The following is a 16,989-nucleotide window of genomic DNA, read 5'->3' as shown; positions in this document are numbered from 1 at the left end:
TGATGTGGTTCTGTACTTATACATCCCGTAATTGTGTTATTGTACTATGTTACATTTTTGAATTCTTCTGAATTTTTGCTTCATATGCTTGGTATTTATAGCCATTTTGTTCCTTTTTGTTACATATGTGTATGTTTTTGAATTGATTAAGATTTTAACACAACGTTGACTGCTTTATTTTTGACATTTTAACCTTTCATGTCTGTTTGTTTTTTCACGCATTGTTGTTAAAATTAAGGAATTTGATGCGACTGTCATACAAGTGAGAGGTTTCACTAGCTATGAAACCAGGTTCAATCCACCATTTTCTACATATGAAAATGCCTGTACCAAGTCAGGATTATGACAGTTGTTATCCATTCGTTTAATGTGTTTGAGATTTTGATTTAGCCATTTGATTAGGGACTTTTCGTTTTGAATTCTCATAGTTCTTGATCAGTATTAATGTGATTTTACTTTTTATGGAAAGGAACGTGGTGAAATTTGTTTGCTAGCCCCCAAAACCCTCCACTTACTTGAGACACTAGTTAACAACAAATTTTTGATTAAATTTAGAAAATTGACAGTGATGATCGGTTGCGAACAAAACTCAACGACTAAGTGATAATTTCAGCTTTCCAATTGTGAAATTTTCAATTTATGTAGCAACTAACCAACAGCTTCTGTATATGAAAATTTCCATGTGTATATAATGTTATGGAAAATCAATGAGCACTTATATGTTCAAATTTTGTTACTAAAACTCCTTTATATTTATCTCGGTTTCAGTATCATCTTATGAGACTTATTCCTAGATTTGTATTGGTGCATGTACTACTAATGCGGCAGGATATGCTTAACCTTCGGGAGCACCTAATATCTCCTCTAGTTTTTTTGTGGGTTTTGTGTCGTCTCTGTTTAGTTTTTATTTCTAGTGTTTCGCGCACTTGTTAGACCTTTCGGTATTTACCATGGCATTAATGTGGTCATTAATATCTTAGTTGAAATAGTAAATGTTGAATACAATTGAGAATGGAAATTGGGAATACTACTTAATATGGCAAAGAGACAACAAACCCAACCAAAGAGAAGTCAATAGTTGATGGCCACCAATTCAACGCAGCGTGAAAATCTCGCACCTGGAGTTGGTCCTCAGCTGGCTTTTTAATAAAATTGTGTACTAGGTCAGTGAAAATGGACGTCATACTTATTAACTCAAAAACATATAAATGAACTAAAAAAAAAAAAGACTAACAAAGGCCAGAGGTTCCTTATTTGGGACAGGCACAAAAATGCTGCGGGTTTAAACTCGTTTTGTAAAATCCCAACCGTCCCTCTATCCATCTCGCCAATATCTTGGGTATATATCTTTGCCGCTTAATGACGATCTGTAAGCAATACCAAATTCTCCACAATTATAATTATTATGTGGAAATGACGACAGGAAACTACAATTTAAAAATTATTTTTTTAATTGTTTTTTCAAAGTATTGATGTAATTATGAAAATGTTAAAACTGTACATTCATTTAACAATCAAGGTGCAGGCAAAATGATATTGATCAAGAGAAATTGCACCAAAGTTCAATTTTGTACAAGAAAAAGATAGAAATTCTCAAATGTTAAAAGCATACCTGTTATTGCCAAAACATATTTGTCTAAACGGGTCCTTAGATGAAACCAACCGTTCTGTCAAATTAAAGCCGAGTCCATTTTGTCATATAACAGTTGCAAATGACATTCACATTTTGATGTAGTGATTTATATGGTTAAAGTGTTTTATTTGTTTTATCGAGCTATGTTGTTTGATGAACTGATCTTTTAATACAATGTCCCATTATACCAATTAAACTGTGTATATTATAGATTTTTTTATGGCAATACGATTTATCTACCTTGGTGTACAATAAGACACGAAGTCGTCGTGTAATTCCTTAATAACAACGCATATACTACTTTGATTGTAAACGTAGGTTAAATCAAACTGAAAAGTGTAAACATTTTTTATGAAACTGCAAACTTTGATTTAAATAAGACTTAGTGATTAAACATGACATACAAAATTTATATTTTTTAGCCCAACATAATTTTAAACAACATTTACTTGACACCACATCCAGATAAGCCGCTTACGGAATCTTGTTGTCTTCTTATGTCAAACAATTCCGGGGAATATATTATTTTTGTTTTAAAATATTCTAAACACCAGCTCGAATTTTAACGACGTTGTTTCTTTTTTATTCGTTATTTGTGAATGATTTTACATTAATAGTTTTAAACAGTTAATAATATATATATATATATATATACAATATTGTGTATTTGTTTTATCTTAATTATTGTACATGATTTGACAAGTTGTGTATAACTATGTGAACAAACAGTTAACATTCTGGCACAATAATATTTTATAATAATCATGATATTATTGTATTATTAAATACAGTATACAATTGCACAAGGGCATACATTATGTTAGAAAAATTGCAAATGAAGTAAATTGAATTATACAATTTAAAATAACATTCTTATCTTTTAACATGGCTGTATGTCTGCTTTAGTTTTTAAGACAAACAGGTAAACAATCCAGTAAACCAAATTAAACAATATAAAAAATAAAGGAAACATAATTCGTGATATTCTGTCCACGTTCCGAGCTTTTTCTCTATTTGCCATATTCTGAAAGCATATGTTGAACCTGCATCCATGATATTCGTTCTAAAAATATAACAAAAATATGCTTATTTAGAACTAATTAAAGGACAAGTAAGGCAAGTGTCACAAAACGTAATATGATAGTTATGATAAGACAGCTTGAAAACAGCTATCAGTCTATGAGTTAAGAATGCTACTCAACAAGGATATTGTTTTACAAATCTTACAGAGAATTCGAAATCGATGTCAATTTTTAAAACATATGTGGGGTACATGTCAACGAAACCAAAACAAAAGGACATCATTCATATATAATTAGTAGACATATAAAATGCATTATTTAATCGCAAAACATATGACCATATGGTGTACATGGTGTAGGGTATATGTATATTTTGATCAAAAGGAGAAAGTTTAATTCATAAATGGGCATTTAATGTAATTGTAAAATTTTGTTTTATCATTACATGTATTAAGGTTCTACAGTTCACTTTACCTTTGACGGGACTCTTTTTCTTGGACTTTGATCATTATCATAACCACCATTGTCTGCCACAGATGTTTGCCTGCGCAATCGCACTCTTGACAAAACATTAACATAAGCAAACTCAATCAATGCTGCAAACACAAAGAACATACAAGAAACCATCCAAACATCAATTGCTTTGAAATATGAAACTTGTGGTAATCCAGTATTCTGTGTCGTCATGGTGAGGACTGTAAGTAGTCCCAGTGATATCCTTGCAGGAGTAGCGTCAATGCTGATCCAAAAAGAAACCCATGACAGGATAACGATCAGAGTTGTTGGTATATATGTCTGAATCAGGTAGTAATCGTACAGACGATCCAGTTTAATGTTCATTTGAACACATGAAAACTTCACTGTAAAATAATACTAAAATTGAAATTAAATAACAATTTTGCATCTGGTAAAGGCTTGTCATTCATTTAACAGTAAGGTTATAATATCAAATTAACTTACAAAACAATGCTTCACCACAGTTAAAGTTTACACGTGTACTCACATGATCCATGAATGTTAATTTTTATAGTGTTTAAAGTTGTTATTGTTTGAATTTTAGGAAATGTTGAAGACTGTATGTTACCCTCTAGATGACTTTTGGTGTATCGTAATTATCTTTTCATTCATGTGTACAACGCAGCTTCTCGTATATATTTTATTTACATACTTGCATTAAAAAAACGATGATTATCAACAGTCAAGGGATTTTATTTAAACACTATACATGTAAATACAAAGAAAACGTAAATACTGTTTATTGCATCATTGAATGTTTGATTGCCATGGTAATTATGAAGAGTATCTATACGGATACAAGACAAATTCTTTTTGTTAGTGTTCTATCCATCCTTTTATGTGTGTTATTTTCAGTCTCTCTTCGCATAGTATTTTGTTTTGTCATACAAGTGGGTGTGTGGGGGGATGGTTATGTAGCTATAAAACCAGGTTTAATCCACCATTTTCTACACACGAAAATGCCTGTACCAAGTCAGGAATATGACAGTTGTTGTCCATTCGTTTGATGTGTCTTATCTTTTGATTTTGCCATTTCATTTGGTAAACAATCTCTGTTTTAAATCTTCCTCGTAGTTCGGTATGTTTGTGATTTTATTTTTTTGGTATTATCCAAAAGCTTGCACCTTTATCCAATGTATATAATTTAATATTCGATCAATTTCAAAGTTGGTTTACCTCATTTAATGATTGTCTTTTTAACGGTTTAGTGTTCTCTAAATGTATACATTATGCGAATGGCGACAGCCATTAGTTCAACTACTGATATTATGACGAAAACGGAGTTGTTTTCGTTTTTAACTCGGCGTAATATTATGATAATATTATAGTCGTAAAAAGTCACTAAATGATTTCTGCAATAAAATTTAACATATTTTTTAAATGTAACGTATGAGTTTATCCTTCTTCCCAAATTATGCGCGTTTACGACTTGAAAAACGGAAATGTGTTCCCGAACGTTAAACTGATTCATCTAACCGCTTATAGCTACTAAACTTACAACACGTGCTGTTGTTTATTTTTGTAACGCCTATGTTCTCGGTTGTGGTGGGTATTGTCTGTTTTAATTTCAAGTATTTTTGTTATAATTTTAAAACGTTCATGAAGAGCAAACTTCTAACATACAGTTTTGATAATGGAAATGCATTACTTAAAATATAAGTGTGTTCTCACAAATTCATCCATATTCTAGATATCAAACACGTATTTTATTTAAAACAAAAATACCGAACCACGAAATGAATTAAAAAAGGGAAAGTTAATAAAAACAGACAACATCGAATGTTACTTGAAGACATTTTCAAACAAACGGAATGAATGGAAAACAACTTTCATATTGCCGACATGGTACACGCATTTTACGCATAAATGGTTGTTTAAACCTTGTTGAATAGCTAAATAGACTTTCAATTTATATTGCAAATGTGTTCGATATATGGGATTGCTCGAATTTATCTAAATAATCAACAGACCTGAACACGCTAAAATATATGAGTTTGAAAACATATTTTTTCGTATGAACCTTACATCCTGCATATACTTTATCACATTTAATTGTTTTCTCACAACCAAGGCTGAACTGAGACAAAATTATGTCGTCTTTCTTTTCTACTGGTTCTTTATACCATTGTAAATCTAGAGTCTCTGAAGTATATCCATCTGTAATAGGAAAACAGATAAGTACTAAAGGTGTCATTGGTGATACTAATAACAAGCTGTTATCATCAACAAATTGCTGATTAGAAACAAATTGTCTTTATTAACCACATTGTAATACTTTCAGCCAAAAAATTCAATAAAAATGCTTCTGTTTGAATATTGTTAGGTTTCTAATATATCACGTTAGCTTAATCTCATTTTCATTCAACCTACACTTTTCCTTTCCAAATGATTTTGAGACAATTTCTAAAAACAAAAATAAAACAATGCTTTTTCAAACTCACCAGTCGAAAATCAACTGTGCTATAAAATGAAAAGATGTCAACAGATGAATGGTGCACAGAAAACAATAAAGAAACCCATAGTCTGAGCAACAAGAACTACGGCAGTGAAAGCAGATCCTGCTCCAAATGTTGCAACCCTAGTGTTGCTTCTGTTAATATAAAAACGGTGATAAGTCTATTTCCGAAGGTCACTTTCAGTGTTGTAGTAATGTTACGATAATTGAAACATATCCGTCGTAGAGATGATAAAAAAGGGATACATTATGACTGATTTCAGACAAGGATCAATTTTGCTAGCGGTAAACCGAGCTCAATCCACCATTTTTTATATAGACGAAAATGCCTGTTCTAAGTCAAGAATATGACAGTTTATTTCCACATACTTGATGTGTTTGAGCTTATGATTTGGTCATTTGTTTGGGAATTTTTCGTATTGAATTTTCCTCGGAAGTCGGTATTTTTGTGATTTTACTCTTATTAATGAAGTTTATGTAAACAAAAAGCTACCAATTATAACTATCACAAGTTTAAAATAAACACATCAAAGATACGAGACTTAAAAGTTTGCATACATTGTACCAGCAACCTCATATATTGAATTAATCTCATACGATGTATTTAGGATATCAAATGAAATGGTACTCAGTACTGTGTTGCCTATATAATCTAGTAGCAATTGTATAGTTACGTCTTTTTCATAGAATTGGTCATATTTCAATTTACGTAATTGCATTATGTACAATGAACATTTCTTTGCGAAAAAAAGAAAAGTTTGAAGGAAGAAATCTAATCTTTAACTAAGAAATCTTAGAATTAGAAATAGGAAAAAATATAGTTTTAACTGAAAAAAAGTCCAAGTCAAAATTTGAAATTTAATTTGGAATTGAGAAATTCTTAGAACTAAATGTTACTTACCGGTATTACTAAGATGTTTGCTTGATTGCAACGAGTAAAGACATTATGTAGAATTTTTTTCACACTGAAGATTATGAAATATATCATTCTATCAAGAGATGAAAAGACGCCGAATGGATGATTAAACTAATGATCCCAAAAAAGACGTTACAATGACATGACATGAATTAAAAAAACGACAAAATCACAAACAAAATAAACAAAACACAATACATAAAACTAAAGTATGAGTAACACAAACCCCTCCGAAAACCGGTTGTGATCTCAAGTGTTCATATAGGTGAGAATATCCTACTCCACAGCTGAAACCTGTCATGCTACTCATGTAAAGTATATATGCAAAAGCGGACTGATAATTGACTCTCATTTATCTAACCCTAACACAACATCAAATTCGTTAACAGTCGGTAATGCAAACGATGTCTGTGTCTTCTCAAATATTACACCAATAACATTTTGATATACAAATGTATACTCACAACTTTCAATTGTTAAAGGACACATTTGATGGTCCAGAGGATATCTCAACAGATTTACATCACAAGAGAATGTTCCAGATATTCTATAAAGATATATTACAGTCTTATATATAGCTACCGTTTGTATCTTGGAGTGAATATGACTTACTGTCGTCAATATAATTTTTAATATTTTCTTTTCTTTATTTATATTTATCGATTCTTGTTTATTCTTTCATATGTGCTACTCACAATATTTATATAAATGCATTATTTTCGTTCATCATAGCAAAGCCATTCAAGAACTACCAATACCGAGCGACCTCCAACTGAGGTTTTCGTAAACGTTTTTATTATAAGAAAGTAATGCATATACACAAAAATTAGATTACGGTTATTGTAGAAACAGTAATTGACGGGTTCGACTTGGTTGTAAATTTTTTCAAGGAGTAGCAATCTGCTTTATCACCCACTCAGCTATGTGTTATATATGTAACACTTCCAAACGTATCCATTCCTCAAAACGGGTCTATCTCGCATTAACGTGTCCTTTAAATCATAAATCGCCTAAACGTGTCTGATAATTGTTATTTGCTAAAATATGTCCTAATGAAAACGTCTGAATGTCTCAAAACCCCCAAGTGCAAATAGCACTTATTAATAAGTCAAATACGTTACGACATTGGTTACGATAAAAGACTTTGGTTTCGGTTGATTCTTAAAACACAAACCTTTAGAAATAAGGAGGAAAGGAGTAGTAATCAGTAAAGACTAATGTCAAATAAATGCTTCACTGTGCATAGTGACTTATGCTTTCATTTAAACATACACCAGGTGACAAAAGAATCGCACAATAAAAAGTTATTGTTAGTTTCAGCGCTTGTTTTTAATATGTTTACAATATAATTATCATTATTTTATAGTTTAAATAGAGGTTTTTCACAATAAAAAACTAGTTTTCCTGGTGCTTCACTGTTAAACACGATGTCATTTATTAGCATTGATTTATCCAACACCGGTTATTCATATTGTTAATACATTATAACACATTATTTACTATGGCCTGTTGATTAATTAATGCCTGGTGGTAAATATGTCATGCGCATTTTGAAACAAACATAAACAGTGCATTTTATTAGTTTTGTACATCGTGAAGTTACTGTACTAATATTCTCGGATGATGCCTAAATGTCTTAATATTGTATGAAGGTATTGCAATACCTACTTCGTGCAGAAGTATTTTCTGCGCATTTTCAAAATGAGATCTTACGTTTGGCCTGGTTAGTAAAATTAAACACAATTGGGCGTTCAAAAACCAGAAGTTCAACATGTTTTTGGCACACTTTATTACCTAGACATAGTTTGCAGTTCATTGACGTCATATGAACAAGTTTAGATATATCGGACATGTTTGAGGGGATGGACAAGTTTCTGAGTGTTACATATAGATATATACTGGCTACCTTATGGTAGTAATTACAATATTATTGAAACATTTTATATAAAAGGGTACCTGGTGCTGTAATACATTAGTCCATCAGGTTTGATATGCAATAGCTTATCGGGCGTAGATACTCTGTGAAGGGCTGCACGTTTTTCATTTAGAATAAACAATTCTGGTACCCATACTTTATTCATGGATTTTTTGCTTAGTTGAAATGTGCCTAGTCTCGGATCATGTATCAGACGAGAATCATTCCATCTTTGTCGCAGAAAAAAGCTTAAACCAAAATCCTATAAATAAATAAATTACAGTTACTCGTAAATAAAAACAAATTTAAAAACAATCCAAATTTTAATCAAAATGAAGTTTTTTTAATGAAAAAAGGGTTTATTAATTAAAAGTTTTGTCTTAATTATCGAATCATTAAAGGTATTAAAAAGCAAGAAAATGTAAATTTTTTTTAAGAAATTGCCTATTATTGATTAAAATCAAACTTGAAAAACATACCTTAGATGAATCACTGATGGAATCGATGCTCAAAATGTAAACTTGTATTTCAACTCTCAATTGTTCATCTGAAATGAATAAAGGAAAATATTTGCATATTTTAGGGGGTTTCCAAAATTTTGCCTAAAATAGATTTGACTAGTTTAATTTTTATAAAGTTTTGACAAAAGATTTACTTTGACCTGTTTACAAAAGTATAAAAATTTCTAGAAATTTGAACCGGTTATATAACGCTGCAGTTTTATCTCTCTCATGCAAAGCTCTGATTCCTTTCACGGATTTGGCTATACCTGTTGGACATTTTGGATTATAGGGCTTCATCTTTTATATAAGCTTTGGATTTCAAATATTTTTGGCCACGAGCATCACTGAAGAGACATGTATTTTCGAAATGCGCATCTGGTGCAGGAAAATTGGTAACGTTAATCTTATTGACAAAACACTAATTTTGATCGTTAAAAAGCTTGATTTCTCCAAACTAACAGTATTTGGTTAAAAATCATTTGATTTTTAAGAGTTAACTCCCTTGGCTGTTCTGTACCCCCTTGCGAAACTAAAGTTTGTATTTCACAGTTATGTCACATATTGCATCATTTAAACTTCAAATCAATGATGCTATTTAAAAAGACAGGAATACTTTGTGTTTCAAAAAAAAAATCACCTTATTGATAAAACAAAATATGATTTTAGTGACTTAAAAAATGTAATTTGTATTCGAACAAATTATCATAATCGTCACTTTGATTTACAAAGTAAATATTAATACTTGTGGTTTTAAAACAAATAGTCTCGATCTTAGTGAACGAATTTTTTTCCCTTGCACACACTAACATTTCAAAAAATAAAATAACGGATACATATATATGAATATATAGGTTGGTCGATAGAAAGAAATCCTATGGGTAATTCAAATTATGTCCGTGATCCGTATAGATATGCGGACAAATTGAACAGTAATCCATCATAATATCCGTAAAGCACTTCGATATATAAATGACATTTGCTAATTGTCAATGGTTGTCATGAAAACTTGTTATTACAATATATGAACCTGGAATACTAATTTGATTTGTATTTGTTGCTTGTTTAAACATAAATTATGTTAAAGACAAAAGACAAGCAGCTTATGCACGCAATTACTGTACTAAGAATTGTTAGATTTTTGTATAATTGTATATAAACTTTAATTATCATTGAGTATTTAAGATCTGATTCAGTAAAATTAAAAGCTATTGTGTCCAAACTCTTTATATTAATAACATTGCTTGTCAATATGTAATGGCTTAGTCCTAGCAATGTTCGTTATGGTATTTATGTTATTATCATAATCTACTGTATTTTAATTGAAATAACATCTAAAACCATTTAATGATTTGTACTATTTTCCTCAACTTAAGTTTTTGGAAACTGTACACTTAGAAGTAAGAGAAACTCACCGTTATTATAATTTGGTGGAACAGCAGAATTATAATTCTTCAAGAGTTCTTTTAATACCAAATCTCTAAATAAAAATAGACTACATGTTTGGTTATCAGAGAAAAAACACATCTGTATATTAAGCATCAAGTACAGTTTTTGGTTAAATTCTACCCTTTGACATTTCGCTATATAAATGATGTCCTTCTCTCACAAATAATCTTAATGTTGGTGACTATATTGAACGCAACTATCATATCAAAATTGAACTAAAGGGTACCAAAAATATAAGCAAGCCATACTCATATCATGACTTACATCTAGTAAAAAAAAACGATGAGGGTCTGTTCAAAACAAAACTTTACGAGATAAGGGATGCAATTTTGCAGCAACATTTTAATAGACTTTTGATTTTTTTTCGCTTTACACTACTATTTCCCATGCTTAGTTGAAAGACGGACTTCACCATCTCATTCAACAGAGCTTTTTCTATAAAAATGGGAATCGAAGATACAAATTTCAGGTTTGCCTTTAATCATCTAACAAGTTTTCAAAGGTGCTTTAGTATGTTTTGCCTCTTTTTTCTTCATATGAAAACTAAATCACCAAACATGCCAAAATTATTCCTGCTACAGAAACTAGAATTGATAACTTTTAAACGTAACTATAATATATCGACCAATTAGCATTGTGTCCTTCACTCATTCTCCATGTGTATACAACTTGTTCTGTACATTTCAAAAATAAGTAAGCAAACAATATATACAATTAGAAAAGGTTTTACTTATATCAAACAATCAGACACAAAATCAAACAAATAACATATAGTGTCTCATAAGTCTTTTAAGGCTGGGTGTTGATCTTTTTTTTTATGTGATTGTACTTGTGTAAATATTTTACTATTGTGTAAGATCAATACGTGACACTTTAATAAAATAAATTTATCTTATCTTATCCATATACAACAATTAAGGACAAAAACAATAAATACCTTTCTGTATTGTTTACTGGCTGGTACGCTCTTATGGTTATTATCAAACCAAGCAAGTACACATAGATAAACATTATTAAGAATATGACAACATAAAAAATACCTGAAAAGGAAAGTTAGATTTAATTTTAATTTTTTTTTTTTAATATTCTCAAGGTCCATTTTTCACTTTTAATTTGTAAAAGTGATACATGTAAAAAAAACTTACATGCGTGTCATTGCCAAAGTGTGTGCATTTTCCCTCTTTTTGCTGATTTTTAAAACCTACCGTTTGAAAAAATAAATAACTGTGTCCTATTCTGAATATTGTAGAATACATAAATTGGATTGGAAATGGAAACAGTATGGATACGTGGAAATTTGTTCAAGAGACATAACCTAAACAAATACCCAAGAACAACACAAGGCCACATTGAAGTCTTCAACGCGTCGAGAAAAATCCCGCAACCGGCTTAACAATAGTGAATAATAGCGAAATTGATGCAACACTAAAAAGTAAAATAACAACAATACTGAACCCAGGGGAAAATTCTAACCGGAAAGTCCTTAAGCAAAAGGTAAAATCAAACGCTCAAAAACATCAAACGGACTGTTATATTCCTTACTTGGTACAGCCATTTGTTTATGTAGAAAACCCACCGAAACATACAATTGTTTAAACAAATTACAAGACTAACAAAGGCTAGATGTTTCTGACTTAGGACAGGTCTAAAAATGTTTCGGGTTAAAGTGTTTTTTTATTCTTTAGATTTTAAACCTTCCCGATTACCCTTCAGATATAACCACAAATACAGAATATACAATAAGAATGATTATTCACAAAGACAAAATAAGAAAGATTATCTATGAAGACAAATAAAAGAACACTATCACAAATTATTAAGATGAGACTTAGAATACATACTTCAGGACCATCGTGTATTATTTGTGATATTAATAATAAATGTTTATCCCCAAAGTCTTGGTATCGTCCGATGATCGTTTATAGAAAAATTACAAGATATTGTTTTATGTAACCCTGGTTCATCAGCTTTTTGCTCAGACACTTGTGATGTTTTATAAAGTCTGAGTCGCAGCCGCATGCTTTGGAATACCGATTGAATTCGGAATTAACAGAATAAACTAAACAAATTGACAAGGACTTCTAGCAGTTAATGACGAGCCAGCTCCAGACCTTTTAATGAAAGAGAATGAAAGATTATCTCCTCATCATATGAAAATGACCAAAATGTTTCCCGTTAGCGGTTTATTATCACGCAATCATAAATTACACGCGAGGAATATTACCCATAGCATGCAATAGCAATAAAATGTGTTTATTTTCGATGCAAAGAGGCTTTGAGTGAATCAATATCAATTCAAACGTATTGCCATCTTTAACATGATTATCACTTTTAAATGTGTCTTTTTAAAGGTTTAGTTAGCTTTTTGCGTGAATGACAACATTTTCAAATGTTTGATGTAGAATAGAAACATTAAAGATGGAATATGAAATAGCTGCACGTTTAAGATGTCTGCACGTAAATTTATTAAAACGAATGATGTAGTATCGAAAATAAAATTTAGTAAAAGTGCTGACAAGTTTGTAATGTCAAAAACCTTAATTTGATAATTTATCGTAATACATAGTTTTTTTTCGTTAATTTAAATACGATATTAAATACACGAGCTATTCGAACAAGTTACGAAACATTTATCACCATACGATTGTACCAGTGGAACGATAAAACGGATAACCAACAATAGGAAATCAAAATGATATATAGATAACAATTGCAATTGCAATCAGTAAGCTTTAATTACTAAGTAAATTCATTCAACAGGACTAATCTTCTGAGTGATCTTACTGAAATAGTCATTATTAAGAGCCAACATATCATCTTGATATCAAAAGTGTTATACCATAAAATTGAGAATGGAAATGGGGAATGTGCCAAAGAGACAACAACCCGACCATATAGCAGACAACAGCAGAAGGTCACCATAGTATGACTAGTATATATATTTGTTAAGGGGTCAGCTGAAGGACGCATCCGGGTGCGGGAATTTCTCGCTGCATTGAAGACCTGTTGGTGACCTTCTGCTGTTGTCTGTTCTATGGTCGGATTGTTGTCTCTTTGACACATTCCCAATTGCCATTCTCGATTGTATTAGTTCCGATGCATATTTGTATCAGGTAATGTTTCGATGGATCTGTTTTGATTTTAAATTGCAATTCGAACAATACAAAAATGGTCAACAATAAGAAGAGTACAAGTAGCCCCCATTGGAATTCCTATAAAATTTGCAATAAACCGAATCTGCATGGCGAATATAAATGTTGTCTATGAAAAAGTACAGCTATCATATCAAACATTCTAATTGCCATAATTCATTCGTTTGTCGTTACTAAAAGATTTGAATACACATGTATAAAGAAAAATCCTTAACCAGATTGTGAGTTACATTTTCAAGGTTATAAACGATTGATTCAAACTAACGCCAGCAGCCGTCTAATAGTTGATAAAAAAAGGAAGACGATTATTTTGATTGGTGTATAGAATTTAAGAAAGGTGTATTTTAGCATATGTAGACCACTCAAAAGCGATTTACTGTTCAATATATACAGGTTTAGGTCGGCGTTTGTAACATAACAAAGTTTTATTCATTATCAGTACAATGAATTAACGTACGCATTTAATTAAGTAAAAACTATCGCAATATTGATTATTAGCCTTCGTATTTGACAAGAATTAGTTATTAACAATAATATGAAATAATCGGATGGTCTGTTAATATTTAATTGTGCACATATGAACTAATTGATTACTCAACGAATGTTTAAATCAATCTGCGACACATATTCAATAAAAAGCAATGCAACAGTCAGAAAGAGGCAGATACATGTATTCGTTAAACCTTTTGCTAATTGTTGAAGGATGTAAGCTGCATTTCCTAAATACTTAATGTTCAGGGTTCTAAATTTTCAACCCTTTACCCTGGTCAACCCCATATTTCGGAGAACCTATATATTGTATAAATTGTTCACGCTCTGAAAAAGTTTATCATATTTTGCAACTTATATACAATCAATAATTGAAACAATCTATATTTTACAACTTAGGGTTAAAATCAGATAGATAGTAATGCTTTGTAAACTATTAAAAGAGTTTTGTAAACAACTTCTTTGTCAGCATTGGACATTTTCCAAGGTAGACTTCGTCTAATAGTCATGGTATTTTTCTGATTATGTGAAGGAAACAAAGTAATAGGGGGTCACATTGTATTATTTCAATTATTGTAGAGGGTAAACTATTACAATGTACTACTATAGGAGTTGGCTTTATGTTTTAATGTTTTATATAAATTGTAGCCGTTGACAATTATTATGGCTCTTACAAGGTGTTATACCTCTCCTTTTACGTATTTCTACTCACACATAAAAAAGATGACATAAAAAATCCAAAACAAATATAACATATTTTCGGAAAAGCAACTCTTCAATTGTAAGGACATTTGTTCTATTTCTTCAATTGTTTGATTATCTAACAATTAATATGTAATGCGTTTCATCGATTTATTAAAATAACTATTTGAATCAAACAGATCCAGAAGGAAAAGGACAAACCCTTCTAGTGCAAAAAACAAGAAAAGACAAAATGATACATACATGTGTACCTGGCTGATAAAAAGGACAGGTAGTTATATTAAATCACTCAAGGGTACACAATGTATGTCAACAGGACAAAACTGTCGGCCTTTCCAAGATTTCAATAAAAGACAACAAACATATTTTTTCAAATAAAGTCAAAATTTGTATGACATTTGTTATCTTTATCTTAAGATTGGTTTGTTTTTATTACGCTTGCCAAACACTATTTTCTAAATAATCAGCTTTGAATCGCCAAGCTTTTATTGCAAGTTATTAATTTTGCAATTGCGAGCTTCTACGAAAAAGTTATACGTTGTAGCATTAAAAAAGGCTATAACATAACAACGCTTCGGTATCGACATTAAAACGCAATGGACGTTAGCCATTGAAATGGAATTCCGCTATTTGATTAATTGACTGATTAGTGTGTCATGCCACTTTCATGAAGCACTGTTCGCTATTTCGTGGTGGTCAATATTCTTAATGGTGGAGGAAGTCGGAGAGAATTACAGATTTCCGGCAGGCAAAATGACAATCTTTGTCAATTGGAGTCGAGCGCATTGCTTCGGGCAATGTTCGAACTAACAACCTTAGTGTTGACCGGCGAGTTATACAGTAGTTGAACTACTTTGACCACTCAGTAACCGAGGCCCCCCTCCACTAGTTGTATATAATGTGACACATCTGGGTCCAACAATAGCTGTGCAACCCTCATACCTGTATGACAATACATAAGAATTGGTTATCAAACTGAACCACCCAAATGCATCATCCTACTTATTGATTAATTAGAAAGTATAATTTCACTTTAGGAAATTATTCTAAAAGACGATGTTGAAAATATAGATTAATAATATCATATGTATATATTAGTTTTACTACGAAAGGTGTGTTTACTGTTCCAATCCTATGTCTTCGAGAGTGCTGGAAGAAGAAGTTCGTTCCGGACCATATCTTTCTTTTCAACTGATTTTTCGATCTAAAACTTTACTATAATTCTAAAATGAAAAATTGTCAAGATCTAAATATGAAGTTATAAATCAAATTTAAAGTATATGTTACATGTAGCTAAGTCATAGGAAACGTCCAATATGTATAGATACATTTAGGTTTGATTGTTTGAATTAGAAGATACAATGCATAATATTAAAAGCAACTTACTTGTTCTGTGTTGTACAGCTACGAGCTGATTGATAAATTTCCAGAACACAACACTTTATATCAGAGTTTGTGTAAACGATACTGCTTATTAATTGATGATAAACATCATATCAACAATCCTCGATACATATACATTTTAATCAGGTTTATAAATTAATAAACACAGTTTTTTAATGAACTCTTTGTTATTGAATACTTTCAAATGCCAGCTGTGGTATTTTGTACAAATGGAATATTGATGGAGGAGTAGGATGTTTAAATGCATCAATAATTCAATACGTTATTTTAAACTGACTATTTGCATTTTAGAGATAAGTACAAACATTACTCACACTTACTCAATTACCTAGTCTGTTGTGTTATTAATAATAAATAATATGTTATGTCATCAAAGTTATTACATGAAAAGAGAACGGTCATTATTTTGTAAATGAAGTGTTTATACAATTCAAAACAACATGCATAACGAGAGAAATTTATGTATTACTGAAAAATTATTACACCAGGGTTTTCGATATCACAAAATAGTCAAAACATTTACTAAATTTTATTATCGGTATAAGGACATCATTCGTAAATATAGCTCAACATGCACACTTCTTGAACTGAATTTTAATGTGCGTATTGTTATGCGTTTACTTTTCTATATTGGCTAGAGGTATAGGGGGAGGGTTGAGATCTTACAAACATGTTTAACCCCGCCGCATTTTTGCGCCTGTCCCAAGTCAGGAGCCTCTGGCCTTTGTTAGTCTTGTATTATTTTAATTTTAGTTTCTTGTGTACAATTTGGAAATTAGTATGGCGTTCATTATCACTGAACTGGTATATATTTGTTTAGGGGCCAGTTGAAGGAC

General features: G+C 31.0%; 1 protein-coding gene across 1 annotated transcript; it reads right to left on the bottom strand.

Annotated features, from left to right (window-relative positions):
• Window positions 1–1,967: 1,967 nt before the first annotated feature.
• LOC143085378 (glycine receptor subunit alpha-2-like) lies at window positions 1,968–16,299 on the bottom strand. The gene is made up of 9 exons (XM_076261666.1): window positions 16,136–16,299; window positions 11,344–11,446; window positions 10,373–10,437; window positions 8,937–9,004; window positions 8,499–8,719; window positions 7,007–7,089; window positions 5,197–5,328; window positions 3,130–3,515; window positions 1,968–2,696 (listed from the first exon to the last, which is right to left on the bottom strand). The coding sequence occupies exons 2-9, from the start codon at window positions 11,415–11,417 to the stop codon at window positions 2,514–2,516; spliced, it is 1,212 nt and encodes a 403-aa protein (XP_076117781.1). The 5' UTR covers window positions 11,418–11,446; window positions 16,136–16,299; the 3' UTR covers window positions 1,968–2,513.
• Between the last annotated feature and the right edge of the window lie 690 nt (window positions 16,300–16,989).

The sequence above is a fragment of the Mytilus galloprovincialis genome, chromosome 8, assembly GCF_965363235.1.
Source record: "Mytilus galloprovincialis chromosome 8, xbMytGall1.hap1.1, whole genome shotgun sequence".
NCBI lineage: Eukaryota > Metazoa > Mollusca > Bivalvia > Mytilida > Mytilidae > Mytilus > Mytilus galloprovincialis.
This window is presented reverse-complemented; position numbering and strand designations above follow the sequence as displayed.